Source organism: Xenopus tropicalis, chromosome 1, assembly GCF_000004195.4.
Source record: "Xenopus tropicalis strain Nigerian chromosome 1, UCB_Xtro_10.0, whole genome shotgun sequence".
In the NCBI taxonomy this organism is placed as follows: Eukaryota; Metazoa; Chordata; class Amphibia; order Anura; family Pipidae; genus Xenopus; species Xenopus tropicalis.
In genome coordinates, this window is record NC_030677.2 from 92,460,448 (window position 1) to 92,481,389 (window position 20,942).

Consider the following 20,942-nt stretch of genomic DNA (forward strand, 5'->3'; position numbering starts at 1 on the left):
GCATCACTTCCTGTCACAGCCCATCACTAAATGGTGGCTCAAGGGAAATGATGTAAAAGGGCAATATTTACTGATATATATGTTCCAGTTTGGCAAGATTCTTTAATAGGTCACTTAACATAATATAAACTCTTTGTTGGTTAAGTATTCATTTTGGGGGTATAGTTTTCCTTTAACTGGCTGAATAAATTACTTTAAGCAGTATTAAGTAAGTGATTAAGCTTCATTTGTTTTTATTCTTGGTAATATATGACATGGCTGTACATCTAAACGCAGCACCACTAGTAAATGCATGAATTAAAAAGTGTCCCAACTCCACGAATTCTAGCTATACTGGTCCCCACAGAGGCATAGCTACTGTAAGGAAACCGACGACAAGTTCAAAACTATACTATGGAAGACTGGCAAGCCCATATGCTCTATATACAACTAGAAAAAAAAAAATAATGTTGTGTATTTAGACTTTGCTAAGGCCTTTGCCATGGGGCTTCAAAGTGTGTATTATGCAGAATAGAGGTTACTATGTAACCAATGCCACTCTTATATATAGATAGAATATTGACTTTCATAAAAGTATGGAGAGAGTAATGGAAATTGCTCTAGTTGGGCAAATGTAATAACCTTGAGACCCTGTACTGGAGTTTTTCCCTGTAATGTGCACAGAGTAATGAATTTAAAATCTATAAATGTTAAAGGGATATTACCATAGTTTTTTATTTTCTTTGGTTCACTTGCTTCCCCCAAACAGCAGGTTGATGTATACTTGTTGATGTAACATAGTAACATAGTAACATAGTAAGTTGGGTTGAAAAAAGACATACGTCCATCAAGTTCAACCATAATGCCTATATATAACCTGCCTAACTACTAGTTGATCCAGAGGAAGGCAAAAAAACCCCATCTGAAGCCTCTCTAATTTGCCACAGAGGGGAAAAAATTCCTTCCTGACTCCAAGATGGCAATCGGACCAGTCCCTGGATCAACTAGTACTAAGAGCTATCTCCCATACCCCTGTATTCCCTCACTTGCTAAGAATCCATCCAGCCCCTAAGAATCCATCCAGCCCCCTAAGAATCCATCCAGCCCCTAAGAATCCATCCAGCCCCAACACAGATTCACTCTCTGCATCAGCGTCACCTAATTCCCTGCATTTACTACATATATGTACTGTATATAAACATGCAGACACTAAACATTAGCATTCAATAAGGTTTAATCTCTCATACAATATTGCAAATGTTATTAGTCAAAGAAAGCCATGTCAGGAGGAAAACCATAAAAATTTCTCAGATTTAGTTTATGTTGCTTGTCCTTTAAGATCAAACGTATGATTTCTGCAACAAATGGCCATCTGCCAACAAAAACATTGGCAATTCTTGGAATTGGAAAATAAATAAATGCAAGTAAATGGTGTGTTGTGTGTATTATTTTTTTCTTAAATCAAGAGAAAGGAATTTTAAGTGGTTGTTAGACATTTCGTTTGTCATATGTCTTGTAATGCAGTTTTTCCTGTCTCAATGGAACTTCACAGACGGAAATTAGTCTAAGCAGTAATGACTAGGAGAAAACAAGGGGTTGGGCTTATTTTTATAAGGCTGTACAGCTATAACTATTGGACATTTCATTTCTTGACTGTATTTACTTAAGATGAGTTTAGAATAAACCAGAACTTTACATTTCTAACATTGTATAGTGTTTATGCATTGCAAGTCTTGCTCTTAAGCATTTTGAGGGAAATGGGCCTAAACTTTTTTTTCTGTGGGGCCTAGGAATATGGAGTTAGGCCCCTGTTATAACTGGAAGATGACTTTTTGATTACTGAGATTATCTACACTATAATCCCAGACACACTGGATGCTGTTAATGTTCCCCAACAATTTGATTGATGGAACAAGGAAATTCTAATTGCCCACTATTTTAAAAACGTTATAGTGCCACTTATAACAAAAATCGCCTATGCAAATTGGTGGATTACCAATAAGTTCTTGTGCTTAACTAAACTGGCCGGTTATGTTAGGGGTGCACATTTGTTCTTTAAATCGATACCTGTTTGACCATATTACCATTTTGTAAGAGCACTGTAAAATGTATATATACTCCTTTCAAATGAAATAAAGCAGTGAGTTATTGGAACCCTTTACAATATAAGCACAATTATTTCAGATTTCTTTGTTCTAAAGTATAAAATAAATATGCTGAGGGTTATTTACATTACACAGGGTCAGTTCAATCAGCATTAATGCGTCTCTAGCAATAGGAAAGAGTCTCTGCATCTGTTACTGATCTTTCATACTTCTTCCTGCATAAACATTTCAAATTGTTATGGGGGGAGGGAAGATGTAAATGTAACATTTTGGCTCTATTGAATTTCTTGGCAGCATTAAGCTTACATTTACTATAAACAAACAGCTGGGTAACCCGAGTAACTTGTAGCAGGTATTAATTCACTATGTCCCACTCAGTGAGGATATAAGGGCTCATTGTTAATTGCTAGACACAACACTAAGAACAAAAGTAGAGCTGAATTCCTTCCTTTAAAATGTCATACAGAAAAGTGCTTGCTACTTCCTACTAATTTAATCTGTTGTAGTGCTTTGCACAAGTTTGCTGGTTACATGTACTTTGGTTCATGAGGAGCAAGGTAACCCTTTACCTAACATCTGTCTTCCCCAGGTTGTAAGTACAATGCTACCTTTATGTGTTGCAAAACTAGGCTATCAGTGTTGCACATACTGAACCATACATGCTCATGTTGCAGCCATAACATATATGTATAACATAATACATTATACTGATATTTAACTTTTTATAGTTGATGGGCCATGTAAACCCTTAATACTTGTCATAGAAGATATCAGGTTTAGTGTGTCTCAAGCAATATATTTATTTGTTTGCAGCATATTTGTCTACCTTTTGTTTCCAGTGGCACACAGGCCTGTTCATTGGCTTTTCTCCATCTGCATTTTCTATGCAGGAAGAGTAAAGCCAATACCCTCCGATCTGCTCCTTTTTTTGCAACAAGTGCACTGACACACTGAGGGGATTTTGGCACAAAAACACAAAGGTTGTTCTTGTTGGGACACTTGTAGGAAGATGCAAAATGGATGGGTATGAAATGCAACCAGGGAAAAGTCACTGAATAACCTTTTGTGCCACTAGCTTTGACTATGAAATATGTAACACATATTTTGTTTTGTTTTTCAAACTAAACAGCCACTCAGAGCTGATTTTCATCCATCCATTTCTTGCAGTAAGTCTACTGATAAGCACTGCATTGGCCTGTGTATGCAGGTATGCTTTTTCACACCACGATCCACTCATTGTGCATGCAGGCCAATGCAGTGCCTGTGAGTGCACTTAATTCAGGGTGTGGATGAATGCAGATCTGCTCGCAGGCAGAGAAATAGCTTCATCTTACATTAAATAGCCTCATCTTACATTTAAAGTGATACCGACACTAAAAAACTACTCTTCCAAATATTCTTGTACATCTAGGGCCATATTTGTTAACAATGGAGACAAACATCACTGGTGATGTTGCCTATAGCAACCAATAAGCAATTCGATTTGCAGAAAACTGCAATGTGACTAAATAAACCCCTATATCCCTAAAAGTTATCATGTCATATTGATGATTTTTTGCTGATAGGTTTGCTTTTGTAAGCAATTGTTATTTGAAGTCCCTTCTCAGCCTATCAGTTATAGCTTCTACTGCTGCACCTCATAGAGGAATATAGGGGTCAGATAGAGCAAAATACTTTTAGGGCAAAATTATAAATGTAATGCAAAGACACTGTAATGGTAGATGTAAAAAAGGTTTAAATTCTGCATCAGTATCTCTTTAAGGAGAAACTGACAAACAAGGAACAAATGCAGTTAACCAAAAACAAAAACCCTAAAGCAGGTAGTGTAAAATAAAAGCAGTTGAGCTTGTTAAAAAAGGGCACCTTGTCTGTAACAGGCTGTAAAAGAATGAACTTATCCAAAGTAAAGTAAGAAGGTTAAGTAAAGTAAGAAGTGCTACACTTATACCAGAAGTGAACCGATGGGAAGCCTTTGATGCAGATCACTGTTTGATTTAGTTTACAAAGTGTTAAAATTCCAATGGGAGATGGAGATCTCTGTAAGATTTCCCATGCCTTCCATATGGGAAATACTGTAAATCCCCCTGCTCTCAGCATAATGACAAAAACACATTACAATTTCTTCTTTGCGTAGGGGTTGTGGTGGGGATGGTTAAAATTTCTAACTGCAGCGTTCATGCAGGCACACACAAACACACACATTGTTTAATCTGCACATATGTGTACTGCAAGCTGTCCTTGGCCTCCTTTCAAACACCCCTTTGTTTAAGGAACTGCTACAACTTAACATCTGCTTTTCCCTCTTCTTGTTACTGTGTTTCCTTCTCAGTGGCTGTAGACTGTAGTTCTTTTTAAACCCTCTCACTGCCAGAAATTCTTCTCCACCTTTAAGTGCATGTATTCACTTGGTAGTATACATTTATATCACATATAACTATTCACTAAAAATATATAATACAGTTGTAGTAAAGATGCTGCTATGTGTTATCAACTATACAACAGACATACCAGCAAATATCCTTAGTAGACTCATGGGCTTTATATAGATGGTACATTTTTATTAAAGTTATGGAGCTGAAACTCAATATCACATAAACTTGGGGAAATTTGACAAAATGCATGTGTACTTGCATTCATTTTGGTAAACCTAACTCAACTGTGGTAAGTGCAGTGCAATTGCACTAAGAACATCAACTTCTTGCGATCGTAACGTCATTGGAATTCTTTATTACCTGTGTATTCTTTTATAATGCTTTATTTTAACCTATATAATAATGCAGTGAAGTGTGCAACTTTCACATCCGTACGTAGGTATAAACACGCCAACTTAGTTCTATCAGTACACAAATGTAGCACAAAAACAAACAATGAAAATTATATTAGGTGAGCCAGAAAGGTATGAGCATAGCTTACCTCTTTCACACTGAGGACCAGTAAACCCGTAGACACAAGCACATCTGTTAGGGCCAATGCAACGCCCTCCATTCTGACACCCATTTTCACAGATAGCTGGTAAAACACAAAATACATTTAAAGTCAGTTTTTTTTAATATATCTACCTTCTTATAATAATGCAATTTTCATTTAGATGTATGTTTATATTATATAAACTTGCATTGAAAAAAAAAAATGTTTAGAAGTTGAACCATTGGACATCCAGTGACTGGATATAGAAAGTAAAACTTGTAGGTGATTTGTGACCATGAGAAATTGGTAAGAATATTTTCCCCAGCTTTCCAATTCTGTGTCCATGAGAATTTCTTCCTTCTCTGTTATTATGTGGTAATTTTTAACAAATGGTTTCCTTTTTATCAGGACAGCAACTTGACAGCAACAAAGATAAAATGCCAAAATAAAGTCTGAAAAGGACAGCAAAGGAAAAAGTTTGATAGCATGAAGCATAAACTACACTAATTAGTTGCTTGGTATTGGATACCATTCAAAGCCACAAACGACTAATGCAACACGCTTCACAAGTCTAGCCATAAAAATAGGACATATACATTGAAATTCAAAGATTTAAATGTAAAGATGCAGAGTATTGCTTGAAGAGTTTTTTTGACAGTCAAAAGATGTTTTCTATGATAGTTATAGTGTAGCGCTAAAATGATTGCCTTCCATTATTAGGGTTCTTCACTTCTGGCATTATTAGCATGGAATTTGTTCTCTTTACAGTTATACAGTATATTAGAGCCCGAGTCCCATATTTCCTGGGAACAAAGTTATACCTCTGATGTTTATAGTTGCTCTTCAGCAATTGGTTATAGAATCATATGGCCTTCAATAAGTCTAATACAAACATGAATATAAATGTCAATATATTCCCCCTTGTAAGGAAGGACAAACATTGCAAAGAAAAACCTTTATGGTTTCAAGTGTTGGTATTTGATGAAGTTGAGGCTGGGAATAAAAAATGTGTCTGAAAGACATTGAAGTTAGCTGGGACAGCTAAAAAAAATTCAGACAAGCTAAAATAGAGATGGGAAAGAATACTGCATGGAAAAGTAAAATGAATCCAAAATTATTTTATAAATATGTAAATAGTAAAAAAAAAAAAAGAAGCAGTGGTGGGACCCTTATTATCAGAGGAAGGCCAATTGGTTGATGAGAGCAGGGAAAAAAGAAGAGATTCTGAGCTGTTACTTTTCATCTGTCTACACAACTGAGGAACCAGCTAATGAAAGCCTCCTTTTAAATAAACCCAGTTTTAATCTAGTCTCCCTAAAGTGGGAAGCAGAATGCCAAAATAAAAATAGTAGCCTCTATTAATACATAACATCCTGATTCAATATGTTAAAAACAAAGCAAAATGTATTAAAATAAACCGGTTTCATTTCCTATGTAAAGGAAGTAAATTAGTCCAAAAGGATGGACTGTAATATGTAAGACTTCTCCTGAAGAAGTCTAGCTGAAAATGGCTAAAGAAGCATATCTACTGCTTTCTGGTCATCATGACTAGGAGTCAATGGAAATCATTTAGCATGGACAGTGATGCAAGTGCTGTATCAAAAAATTATACATCTTAGATTCCATACATTTAGAACTTGAGCAACAACATAATTAGTGAAAATGTACTTTGCATTTTGTGCTGGATTTTAAATTTAGGGTGAAAAGCTCATCACTGCGAGGGTAATGGCAAGATGTATGATACGCAAAGAAACTGACACTGTTGTTATCCTTTGCATTTTTTTAATGTTTCAGTATTTTGCTACTTTATAACTATTTAACTTTTAGCTAAGTTAATAGCACACCCAGATTCCTTGTATGAAAATTTATGCCAAATGAGTAGCTTGTGGTGTATTCAAAGACCACTACTTTCTAACTATGTTTTTCATCTTATGCAAGATTTTATACATTACAATTGTTCAATAAATCTGGGCTAAATATATATGCCTACCTATCTTCAATAAATTGTAATGGCTTCTTTTGTATTGGATTTTGAAAAGGCTTTTGGTGAGGCAGGAAACATATAATGGTAATGGAAAAACATTCATTCAAAAATATAATCTTAATTTTCAAAGAGAACTGAGAGAAAATGAGTTTTAAAATAAGGAACAGTATAGATCAGGGATGGAGAGAAAAGGTGACAGGGCAGGATGATAGATAAAGGAAAGAAGAATAGTTGAACAGCAATTAGGACTAGAAGTAAAGTGAGCACACTTGTTCTGGCCCAGGAGTATACTTATACTCCTGGGCCAGAAAATATGAGAATATGAATATGAAAAATGTGAGTGGAAGAGGGTGGAAACAACAGCAATGCCTATATGAGTAACAAAAAAAGAAAATTAGAAAGGATATTTGGGAAAAGAAAATGAGCATCTGGTGTCTACTCTGCCTGTTATCTGTTAAATGAATTATACATGTATAAGTGTATAAAGAATTTTCTAACTATTTAATGAATAGTGTTATGTAACCACACATACATATGGGCTGGGAAAACTTACGCTGTCCACAGTGGGTGCCGGTGTATCCTTTCTGGCAAGTACAGGAGTCTTCATTACAGCTTCCTCCATTCATGCACCGAACATTACAGTTCATAACTGCAAAAACATCAAGGGAATATTGTTTTTAAGCTCATAATAGTGTTCATATATCTAATACATAAAAAATAACTTTTAGATACCACCCAAAAGAGAAAGGTTAAATAAAATGAAGGCAGATTTGTAGCACAGTTCTTTGGCATGGCAGATTATAACCATGGTGGATATGATCATAGCCTAAAATTTTTACATTTTTCATGAATGAAGGGAATCACAGACAGAAGAAACTTTGTGATGTATTTAGGGAGCACAATGCAAATAGCATATTGCTGATTTCAGTGTGTGTTTATGGTCAGGGAGGACATATACATGAGTGTGTGTAAGAAAATAAATAACAATACGAAAATACTAAGGCAGTAATTACTGAGGTTATATTGACTCTTGGATTCCCATTTCTGAATGTTGCTTTAGTCACACAAAAATGGCACTACTTTTGAGGTCTAGTGACCATAAAGATCTTTGTTTTCTAAATCTATTGGTGGACTATGGCACCAGAGAACTTCAGTTTAGGAATGCCTTCAACTCCCTAATCTCTCTTGTCAGTGATAAAAAATACATCTTAAGTGCAAGAATGCATTAAGAGCACTAGGAATTGCCTATTTAAGGCTACATTCATTGTAAACATTCCTTGGGCTTCTCACTGGCTGGCGTCTTAGGAGTGTAGCAACTGATGTGCTTCTCAGATTGCTTCTTGCTTCCCTGTAGCAGAAGTTATTTGAGAGTACTTCTCCCAACTGCTAATCCCAAAAGTATAAAGCAAGTGAAAAAACATACATATAATCATAAATGCAGCCCAAAACTGGTAAGTGACTAACATGCATGGCTGTGCCACATAAATAAAGGATAATAATTCTAAAATAATAATGAATGTTAGTGCCCCATAAAAAATAGCAGATTTGTCTATTGATCTGTCAGCTCTACTCAAAATAAGCTTGCCCTACAGAGGTCAATAAAACCTGCCAACTGGGCCTTTTCAGTGGATGAATGAATTGCACCATGTATGACCAGCTTATCCTGGAAAAAATCAGGACACTAGAATGACAATTTGCATTTAACATCAAAATTATTGATTAAAACACAAGTAACATTTTAAATATGTATAAAGATTAACATTTAATCCTTATACCAAGGATGCTAAACTAGACCATGAAACTTCACTATTACAATGTGTGTTTATTTGTAATATTTAAACTTTATTGTAAAAAATGTAAATGCAACAATTTGGTTAAGAGATGCAGGAAAATGAGTGGGGGAGGGAAGAAAAGAAAAAGAAAGGAAAGGGAGGGGGTTTAGGGAGTAAGAAAGTAGAATAAGGGTGGAGTGAGGGTCTGATGGGGGAAGTAGAAAAAGATATTGAAAACAGGAAACAATTATACCAGTGGGCAATAGCAGATGGTGGCCCACTTTTTGTACTCTAAACTTATTTTTGTGCTTGTGGTGTTGCTGGTGTAAGTGCCAAAATATTAGAGATGAGTCATTATAAAATTATTACAATACCTATACACCAAATTTAAGCAGCGTAGTAAATATAATTTCTATGAACTGACAACAACTCCTCTAAACCAGTTACTATTACTTATAGGGTTAAAGAACAGTTAACACCAGGGGTGAAGCTAAGAAACATTTTGATGTATTCTCCTGACCTTAGGAATGTTCTTGTTATACACAAGAGTGTTGTACAAATAAAGAGAGATTCTGTAGACCAAAGAAAAGCAAAGCATGCAATAAAAAAATGCTTCTTTCTCAGAAAAGCATCTTGTTTTCATTTCTAGGGAGTGTGATTCACCCAAAAAAAGAGTTTAATAGATCTATGTGCAAGTTCTATAAATGCTTTGTCATATAGTTGCAATGCATGAGTAGGCTGTGCCTGTCATATTACTTATTCCCAAAGAACACATGCTATAAAAATGATTCTAAAGAATTCCATTCCGGGGGTTACAAGTTCTATAGCACCTCAAGTAAAATAAACTGCTTTATTTCTTCTTGTTCTAGGCAACTTGGAATTTTACTAATACTTTTTAATATTCTGAACCACATCATGTCCAGGGACTAAGTAGGATTTGGTATTAAGAGGATACAGTACTCCAGATAAAGACTTATGTTGTGGATTCTCTAAGGGGCACATTTACAAAGGCACGAATGCTTGAGTGTTCATGCGAACGCTCCGAGCGTATTTTTGCCGATTTTTTTTGGCGTCCGCACGACTTTTTCGTACGGCGCACAACTTTTTCGGACGTTTGCACGAAAAAATCGGAAAGGTTTTACCGCTGTTTACAATTGTTCGGTACGAAAATTTCGTGACTTTCGGATCGCCAATACGATATTATCGTGACTAATACGATTTTTTCGTAAGCATTTTTGTGATATTTGCGATCTTCCGAAATTTTAGTTTCCAATACGATTTTTTTCCATTCGTGATTCGGATTCGTGGATTAGTAAATGTGCCCCTATGTATTGGTATTGCATATTTTAGAATTATTGATGTATTTGTTAAGTAATATATTGATGTTAGTTCCTATGATAATTATGCCCATACTGTCGGGGATTATTATTGTTGATGGCTATAATAATATCTGTACTGCTCTTTTCCAGCTACCGTTCAAATGCTTTTATATCCAAACATATTCTGATGTGCCTGAACCACATCCTTCATTTTATCATTATCATCATTTTAACACATTAAAAACATAAACTATTTAATGGGTTTATTATGATATTAACTTTATTAATAGTACTGAGCAAATCTGCCCTGTTTCACCAAAAATTTTACCGCTACGGTTTGACGCAACTTTTTTTTACATGTTTGCAACCTTTTTGATGTGACTGTGACTTTTTCCTCACTCGCTATATAGATTGTAAGCTCTACGGGGCAGGGGCCTCCATCCTCTTGTGTGAGAGTGAGAATTCGCTGTTACACTGGTTCTTAAAGAATTTGGCAGGGATGGGTAAAGACTGTTTCTTAAATGTTTCTGTGGTCTTCTATGGTCGATTGTCAGTGGAAAAAAGAACACAAAATGTAAGAATTTAAAAGAAAAAAAATCCCTTGGGTTTGCTAACAGGTTGTTGCTTCAGCTGTGGCTCTATGCTTGCCGTAGGACTAAAATAATCACTTTCTTTTTATACGTTCCAAAAAATACATATATATTGCAAAACGTTGGATTTGTAAATGGAAACTGCTGGTGCCAAACTTTTCCTGAATCCCAGTAAATGCATCCAGAGATCAAACTGCTTTAACCCACATGCTTCTAGAAGAAACTAAAAGGAAAAACATTGTTGCTATGGGCTGTAGTCATGTTCTAACTTATATTTCCATGCTTATAATTATTTTATGCAGAATTATTTCTAGGGTGTCTGAACTCTTTACACCGTATGATAAATATGATCCAAATAAAATTCTGCAGGGGGTTCAGATGTACTTTTTTGAGACTGCACCGGTCATCAGGCTAGACATGCCACTGAGCAGTGATGTCAGTGCCATTGCATTTAAGAAAAAAAAACAGCTTCGGTACACACTAGAAACCAGGGATTACATAAACAGGAGGTGTGCTTCAGCAAGTGGTTCAAAGTTCATAAATTAAAAGCCCCAAATTATGCCATTGTACTTGTCAGTTTGTTTGCCCTTCTGCTATCTTTATGTACACACGCTATATATATTTCATCTGGCCTCTGTCAGGACCTGGGCCTGGTTCTGGGCTCTGCATTGTATGTTGCTTATACCTGGACTCTGAGATTGTTCAACCCTTGTGCACTTTGTTCTAGGATTTTTCTGTTCACCCTGCCTGTGCCAGTGTCTACCTGTACCTCATTAGTTTCTGTTTGGTTGCTATGAGATACTAGACAGCCCTGGAGGGTCAAAAGCTTTGGCAGGAGGATAAATTATTATTATTCACACGTATTTGTAATGCTTTAATATAGGATACTGTTGTTATCCATTAATTGAGACTATACTCACTGGTTAGTGTCACTTAAAGAAAGAGAACTGAAAGAAAATTACAGTCCTCCAACTGTCATTTTTATAGTTAACTACACATCCATTTACACATCCATTTACAGTCTTTTATGCTATCTGAGAATTTATAAAATCCTCCCCCTTCCCCCCTTATAGTCCGTTAAGTTTAGCAGATACAATTTTCATATAAGTATAACTTCTTCCAGGTGCAATGACAGCATACAGCACTTATATTGTAACACCCATACTGGTTATGGCTTATGGAATAGAAGGTTCCTTGGCATCCTTATTGGAAAATAATGCTCCATTTGTGAAAATTTCTAAGAAAATTTGGAGTACCTCAGTAACTTCGCTAGGCTCCAGCTAGAAAACTACCATTATTAATATTAAGAGTAACCACGTTTGTAAGGTCATGCACCTGGGATGTAAAAATATGCAAGCCCCGTATACCCTTAATGGGACTGCACTAGGCAAATCCATAATGGAGAAGGACCTTGGAGTCCTTGTAGATAATAAACTTGGCTGTAGCAAGCAATGCCAGGCAGCAGCTGCTAGGGCAAACAAGGTTTTGAGCTGAATTAAAAGGGGTATAGATTCACGGGAGGAGGGGGTTATTCTTCCCCTTTACAGAGCACTGGTAAGACCCCATCTAGAATATGCTGTTCAGTTTTGGTCTCCAGTGCTCAAACGGGACATTATTGAGTTAGAGAGGGTCCAGAGAAGGGCAACTAAGCTGGTAAAGGGTATGGAAAGTCTCAGTTATGAAGAAAGACTGGCCAAGTTGGGTCTGTTTAGAAGAGGCGCTTAAGAGGTGACATGATAACTATGTATAAATATATAAAGGGATCATATAATAACCTTTCTAATGTTTTATTTACCAGTAGGTCCTTCCAACGGACACGAGGGCACCCACTCCGTTTAGAAGAAGGGAGGTTCTATTTAAATATTCGGAAAGGATTTTTTACTGTGAGAGCTGTGAAGTTGTGGAATTCCCTCCCCGAATCAGTTGTACTGGCTGATACATTATATAGCTTTAAGAAGGGGCTGGATGGATTCTTAGCAAGTGAGGGAATACATGGTTATGGGAGATAGCTCTTAGTACAAGTTGATCCAGGGACTGGTCCGATTGCCATCTTGGAGTCAGGAAGGAATTTTTTCCCCTCTGCGGCAAATTAGAGAGGCTTCAGATGGGGTTTTTTTGCCTTCCTCTGGATCAACTAGTAGTTAGGCAGGTTATATATAGGCATTATGGTTGAACTTGATGGACGTATGTCTTTTTTCAACCCAACTTACTATGTTACTATGTTACTATGTTTGCTTCAACATCCACATATTCATAGTAAAATTAACTACCCTACTGTTGTAATCTTCACATGGCCTTGCGGTCAACTGAGTGAAAAATAGATTGGTATCATTGGACCTATGGACAGAAAAAGAAACCTTTTGGCATGGAATAGGGGACAGACAAAACGTTCCCCTATTTCAGACTTAATTAAAGCAAGCAGTGCTTCTTGGACCACTGTTGTTTAATGTCCCCTTGTTTTAAACTTATAGGAACATGTTTATAAAAGCTGGCACTCATACTAAGTTACTTAAAACTAGTAAATAGAGAAATTGCTATTTTCCTTTAGAAAGTGTAAGTTCTTCCAAATTTAGACATTAACATGTTTTCTGTTATCCAAGAAATACAAATTAGCTAAATCCCTCCTGATTTGCTTTCTAACATTCCTAAAAGTGCAAGAGGGACCGTTTTCTCTGAATCCGCCCTTAAGACACGCTCTATGTTTCCTGGAGGGACCTAGTATTACTGCCAAAAGAAACAGTCATTTAATTAGTGCAGACTGGGAGACCAGGCTGAGTCTGAGAGTGAGAGAAATCAGGTTTCACAAAATAAGTTTCTGCTAAAGGTGACTTTACAGTTGTGATGTAAAAAAACAAACCCTGTAGTTGTTTTATTTACAAGCAGAGTCACTACCTCTGAAAAAATGTAAACTTTTTTTTTACTGTTTATAAGATTCACTAAAGCTCTCCATTTTGTTTACAATTCTATAACCACACATCTAAATTTCTAAACTGAACAGTTGACTTAACTAGAACTAATCTTTTTCATGTGTGTGATTTTTTTCAGTATGCTTTTCAGAAAAAAATTTAACTTATCCACATGAAACAGCAGCTGGCTATATAAAAAATCAGTTAATTTGTTCATAGCACCACAGGGTTATTTGCAAATAAGTAGCTGACTAGTTCACAAATATAAAGAGTTATTCCTGAGGTGTGTTAAGGTCCAACCAAGGAATGTGATAGGCTAGAGGGAGTGGAAAAAAACATATATTGGAAGTTTTTATGTTAACAAAGGTGAAATCTAATATTATGGCACAATGTCACCTGAGAATGGTGGAGTGATATGTAAAGATTCCTGTAACACGATGGCTAGGCTTTTGTTATGGAGGTTAAAAGTTCTATTGTGATGAGCGCCGGATTTCTAAACCAGGCGCCCTGAGGCCGCCCCCATTCTGCACCTCCTAACACACCCCACAGCTGCCCCCCCACACCCAGTGGAGAGAGGTCCCCATTGCTCTGTATGAGAGCAAAATTTCAAAATTTCGCTGTGGCGGGGCGGCATGGCACCCCTAAGTTTGTGCTGAAAACTATATGCTTCAGAAAATATATTTTTACAATATGTCAACACATGTTCATTGCAATGTCCAATTAGAATGCAAAACCACAAGGTTTGGTCTAAGTGTTTTTCTTTATAAAATGTATTTATTTTCTGCACCAATGATGTGTTAATTTTTAAAGGTTTAAGTTTGATTCCACTGAGTTGAGCATTGTCTTATGCTTTGCGCATAAGCAATTTTTCACCGTTAAAAGGCAAGATCAAAGGAACAATTTGGGAGTGTAAACACATAAATCTCTAATGCCTCTATTCAGGTAGGACAATTTTGATTCATAAACCAGAAAAACCAGAGAAGCAAATACAAGGATTTTCGTCATGCAAGAGTGTCTGGATGTAACTCAGGGTGATGTGATTTAGGTTAGGGAGCTACTTTTTCCATTTTTTTTCAGTTAGGCGTGTTGAGAGGATGTAATAAAGATTTTGACCAGTAAATTTATATAATCTAGTAGGTTGTTCATATGAGTATATTTAAGTATTTCTTGATATGTCTTAAGTTTTCTATATGTATATTTTATATATATATAAGTTTTCTCTTGTATATCTGCAAAAAATTAAACATATGAAAGATCTCTGCCTGCATCCAGGTAATGAAAAAGTTCAGGGGCTACAGTTCTGTAAAGTTATCAGTTGTACATGGGTTTGTAAATTTAATGGACCAGTTTTTCTCTTGGCTCTGTATTGTCATTTCTCATTGTTAGTACCCAGAAATGGAGGAGCAATTCCCATAAACTACTGGACAGTTTTTCTCAGTAAGTATTAGTTAGAATGGTTATTTTTACTTACATATGTATGAACTGTGTTCTCATTGCAAATGTATTAGACCTTAGAAAGGTTATTATGATGAGATTGTGAAGTACTGGATAGGCGCTTACATAGTATAGGTAAGGGTAAAGTCCCCAGTCCAAGTTGATTGACAGGATTTGCCGGTATAAGGCTCAACAATATGTATGTATGTAACAGTATTTTTGGAAATGTGCTAATATGCTGACATCATAGTGTGGCAAATAGTATCTGTGGATCTATTATGTATAACTTGTGAGTTACGTACAGGAGCTACTTTGAGTATTTGTGTCAAGCCACATTCACAAGATTTGCATCTTACCTATGCCAGCCCCACAATTTGTAGATAACTGTCCATTAGAACAAGTACACATGTTAGGGCGTGAACAAAACCCATCTCCACACGAGTTCCGACAAATTGCTGAAAGAGAAAAAAATGCTGGTTAGCAATAGTTCAGATAAAAAGGAAAACTTCCCAAGAACAAAAGTTTCTCAAATGTATTTATTGGTTTTAAAAAGTATGCACTGACATCTTTGGGAATATTTTGTCAGTTTAGAAAATGAAGAGGCAATTCCATATAGTTTGCCCTGATATTGGGTCATAATAGTTAAATGTATGTATATATGTATGTATGTATAACTTTATTTATAAAGCGCCACAAGGGTACGCAGCGCTGTACAATCTTACAGAATACAAAATTACACACAGGGAGGACAAGTGATATAATAAATAAATACAATAAATATATATATAAGTGCCATGTGGTATGAGACACAGTAGGAAGGAGGTCCCTGCCCCGTACAGCTTACAATCTAAGTGGTTGGGTAACATACAGGCACAAACTGGAAGGTAAGACTGCATCAGGTATGGGCATTTGCCCTTAAGCGCAGGACTGGGCAAAATAATGTTTTAGTGCTCCAGAAGGTAACGGCTAAGCTTTTTCTTAAAGAGAGTGGGTGAGTTCTCCCTACGGAGGGATTCAGGGATAGAGTTCCAGAGGTAAGGAGCAGCGAGGTAGAAAGATTTAAGATGAGAGAGTGCAGTGGGTGTGGATGGTGTAAAAAGATGGAGGCTCTGAGAGGAGCGGAGGAGACGACCAGGAACATGCAGGGAGACCAGTGAAGAAATGTAGTGAGGAGCAGAGGAGTGAAGGGCTTTGAATGTTAGCAGAAGGATTTTGTAAGCTATCCTTTGCTTAACAGGCAACCATGCAAGAGAGCTTAAGTGAGGCTGAACAGGTTCCCTCTTAGGAGAGAGCAGGAGGATCCTGGCAGCAGAGTTTAAAATTGATTGCATGGGAGAGAGGTCAGAGTCTGGGAGGCCGGTTAGTAGGAGATTGCAGTAATCTAAGCGGGAAAGGATAAGGGCATGTATTAGTGTTTTAGCTGTTACTTGTGAAAGAAATGGGCGTATCTTGGCAATATTGCGGAGGAAAAAACGACAGGTTTTGGCAGTGTTATTAATATGGTTAGAGAAGGAGAGTGACTGGTCAAAGATAACCCCAAGGCAGTGTGCAGAATTTACAGGGTTGATGGTCATGCCATCAATAGTAATGGTGAAAGGACGAGGAGGGCCAGGTTTGGGCGGGAAGAGCATGAGCTCTGTTTTAGCTAGTTTAAGTTTGAGCTGGCGTTGGTTCATCCAGGAGGAGATAGCCAGGAGGCAGTTACCAATCTGGGTTTGAACATCAGTGGTTAGTGCAGGGGTGTCTAAATATATCTGGATGTCATCTGCATATAAGTGATATTGAAGACCAAAAGAAGAAATAAGGTCTCCTAAAGAGAGAGTGTACAGGGAGAACAGCAAAGGACCAAGCACAGAGCCCTGAGGCCCCCCCACACTAAGCGGAACCGGGGTAGAGGATTTGATAGCAAGAGCAACAGAGAAGGAGCGGTTAGAGAGATAGGAAGAGAACCAGGATGCAGCCTGATCCCGGATACCCAGAGAATAGAGAATTTGCATAAGGCGGAATGGTCGACAGTATCAAAAGCAGAGGAAAGGTCTAGTAGAATGTGTTAAAGCAGTTAGGAGATAAAATGTGTAAAAGGCAGGAAGTTATGTAATTCTTAAATCATACTGTAATTCTTGCATATCAGCATATTTACATTATTTTACTATATATTATTCAGAGTTCATGAGTATGACTTACATCTATTATAAGTAAATGGGCATAATTTACAACCACAAGTAAAGTTGAACTCCCACAGTGAGTTATATGTTATACCCCATTCATAAAAAATGAAAAAAATTGCATCAAAACTAGCTTATCACTTCCTTATAGTTGTTCTCATTGCTGCTCAGTTCTTCCTGCTTTCCATTCCAAATCAAGTGCTCTTGTGCCTATTGCTGCAGGTGAACCCTGGAGCTACCACCACCTCCCTACCAGACAGTAGCTCCAAGGTCTCCTTTGCACCCAGCATTAATAGGCACAGTGCACTTCCACCTAAAGAATCAGGCCCAGTATCCTACACTGGATACTGTAAATTTACGCTCATATTTGTGATGAAATGTGATCACGGGTTTGCTACTTTGACTAATTGGACATGGGAAAAAAATGCATTGTGGTAAAAAAAAGCATGCCAATTGTGCTTGAAATTGCACTTGCAGACATAAATAACCAATCTGGTATTTAGTCATTATTGCATGTAAATCTGAATGTTTAACGTATACACCCATTTATTGTACAGTGATGCAATGTCGGGGCTTTATAAATAGGTGATAGTAGCTATTTACAACAATTTATAAATATGGCACTAAGGGACACATTTAGTAAAACTTTATTTTAAAAAAAATCGAATAAATGCATTTCCACGAATGTCTTACATTTACTAAAAAAGTCTGAACTGAAAAAGTCATGAAGATCCTGAATTTTTCAACTTGCTGCATGAGAACTGCACCTTTTTCTGTTACACACAAAAAAACAGAACCAAAAATCCGACACCTCTGAAGTTTCGAAGCAAAAGAAGGATGTTCCAGGAAAGGGAAGGGACATCTGTAATTGACTTCTACACAATCTCAGCAAGTTTTAGCTGGTGAATTGTTGGATTCAGAGTTTTAGCCTTTTGGATGCATAGTAAATCTAGAAAAAGTCAACTTTTTTTTCCACCTCACCACTTTTAGTTCTAAAAATACGAATTGAAAAAAAAATCAGATTGGTTATTAAATGGAGAGTACAACTTAGAGTTCAACTCTAAATTGTTTGTTTTGACTCTGGAGTCATTGTTATGAGAGAACTAGCCACCACTAAAAGGGTAATGTCATTTGGTCATACTCTAAAATTAACTGGTTGGATCTAATCCAGTGTAGAGAGAAATCTGCAGTGTAGATGATCACTTGGTACTTGAATGTAACTGAAATAACAAGAGCCAGTCAATAAGAGCTAAACTACATTGGAGATTTTGTCGGATGTAGTTGCATGGGTTTCAAAGTTATGGGACTGGCATTAAAATCTAAATGTAAACTACATGATAGCTTTGCCATCCGTCATGACATGCCATGATGCTGAGTCTGCATCCGACATACAGAATCTGATGATGTTTAAAAGACTTTTTTCTCTCACTGAAATAAATTTCATGTTGTATGTAGACAAAATAACAAAACACACCATCCAACTTTATCTGATCCAATTTACATTACAGCTGCAAGGATTAGATTTTTTTAGTATCCTATAATATCTCATGCTGTTGTGTACTGTTGCATGACAATGATTTTGTGGGCCAAATTAAAAAAAAAAACAGTCTACCCGAGGAGATAGAACTAAAAACTTAAAGGACAACTATACCCCCGAACAATGTAGGTATCTATAAAAATATATTGCATAAAACAGCTTAGATTAAAGCCCTGCTTTATATAAATAAACCCCTTTCTTAAAAATATACTTTTTTAATAGTATGTACCGTTTCGTAATCCTAAATAGAAAATTACCAATTTAAGTACTAAGTGCCACCTCCTGGGATCAAATAATTTATAGTGCACACAAACAAACCAAGGGCACACATACATGTTAGGTCACATCAGCCAATTAATGAGCACATTTTTGCCTTTTAATTTCACTCTTCTTCCTGTTACAGTTAGAGCTGCATTATTTCTGGTCAGGTATTCTTTGAGAGAGCTCGCAGACAATCACAAAATGGTGGCTCAAGGGAAAAGAGGTAAAAGTACTGGTGCTGATGCAAATATTCCAGTTTGGTAAGATTCTTTAATAAGCCACGTAATAAGTGTTCTTTCTGGTGGTACAGTTTTTCTTTAACTGTGTGGTACTCCCCACTCCAATAAAATCCATTTAATATAAACACTATAAGAAAAAGATGCAGTAACCTTTGTCACCCACTCCTTCAGTACAAATACTGAACTACAATGTAATACTAAACTGTTATTACTTCTCTGATTTTTTATTTTTTGGCACATACATATTTTTGCCTATAACTGTATCTTTGCTAGATAAACTGGGTTATAAGGATTGCTAAATTCTAGCACCAATGTTATTGCCTCACCATGCCAAAACTGATTAAAATTTCTATTGGCACCTCAAGTGTGACATTATTGGGGAGATTGATCAATGCTGGATTTTTGTCCACAATTTGAGTTTTTCAGTACTAAAACTCACACCATTTGAATTATAATTCAAAAACTTGAATGTCTGATATTTAAGTGCAAAAAATACCTGAAAACTTGAAGGTAAAATGTCAGAATCTAAAAGTTTGCAAGTTTATATAGAAGTCAATGGGAGCTGCCCTAGGTAAGGTAAAGCCATATTTTCAATTTAAGATTTTTGAGGTTTTTTGAGATTTGTAAACTCACAGATTTGAAGTATTAAAGGTTTTTTATTAAAACAAATTTCCCTTATTAATAAATAAGCAAGCATTTGAATTCTTGTTGCAGTGCGGGTTTATTCTAATTAGAAAAACATTCTCAAATTCACAAAGTATAAAACTGATAATCGATAAAATTTAAAAAATTGATTAAAAAAACTTGAATTGGGGAAAAAAATCAATATAAAGTTGCTAAATCACTCCCTAAATGTCAGTTTCAAACACTCATTAGCATGTAATAGTGTTATTAACCTATGTAACAAACTATTTATTAATGTTGTCTTTTGAACAAAATTCACAAGATTTATAGCAGAAATGGAATTGATGTAAAATGGTGCCAAAAAACAGCAACAAATATTTTAATGCAGAGTGCCACAAAAATAAAATGATCTGATAACCAGTTGTACCTGTGTAGACATGTACGATCACTTTTTTTCTGAGATTTTTGCAGAAAAAATACCATAAAAAAACCCACTAACTGTGTGAAGGACTACTGTAACTACAGCAAAATGTAACACGCAATTAATTTGTCATATAAATGTATATGACTAAAAGCTATGGTAACATGAAATAGTTGAACTTCCATAAGAAAATCTTCGAATGGAAAAGATTAAAACTGCAACCAAATTGTTCCTCTTCAAGTGACTGCATCTGAAAGTAGTAACATATGTGGATTGCAGCCTCCTGTGAAAGCAAGACTGTTTTTCTCCCCTATATAAGCAAAGACAGGAAATCATCCCCTGGCCCCTTGCAAAAACATTTTCCATGTAAGGCCTGCCTAAATAAATAGGTACATACGCACAACTGTTACACCTCCATGGCCATTCCACTCTATTGCTAACCTCTTAGTCATAAATGTCAAATGGTTAAGCAGAGTTTTTGTTCTTGGTATCTAAGTGTCAAATGGTTAAGCAGAGTTTTTGTTCTTGGTATCTAAGTGTCAAATGGTTAAGCAGAGTTTTTGTTCTTGGTATCTAAACAAAAATGACCGCAAGGAAATCTGACTGTTTTCTTCTTCCTAGAACCTAAACTTTTAGACCACCCTGTTTCAAACTGTATGACTTCACAACTTTGGGATGAGGAACAGATGCCTGAGGCAG

The 20,942-nt window shown here is 36.3% G+C and overlaps 1 protein-coding gene across 1 annotated transcript in view; it reads right to left on the minus strand.

The window, feature by feature from the left end:
- Positions 1-20,942, minus strand: part of fbn3 (fibrillin 3) — a 104,592-nt gene that overhangs the window by 64,670 nt on the left and 18,980 nt on the right. The window contains 3 exon segments of the mRNA NM_001127424.2: positions 4,998-5,093; positions 7,529-7,624; positions 15,353-15,451. Of these exon segments, the coding sequence (NP_001120896.2) occupies positions 4,998-5,093; positions 7,529-7,624; positions 15,353-15,451 (291 nt within the window).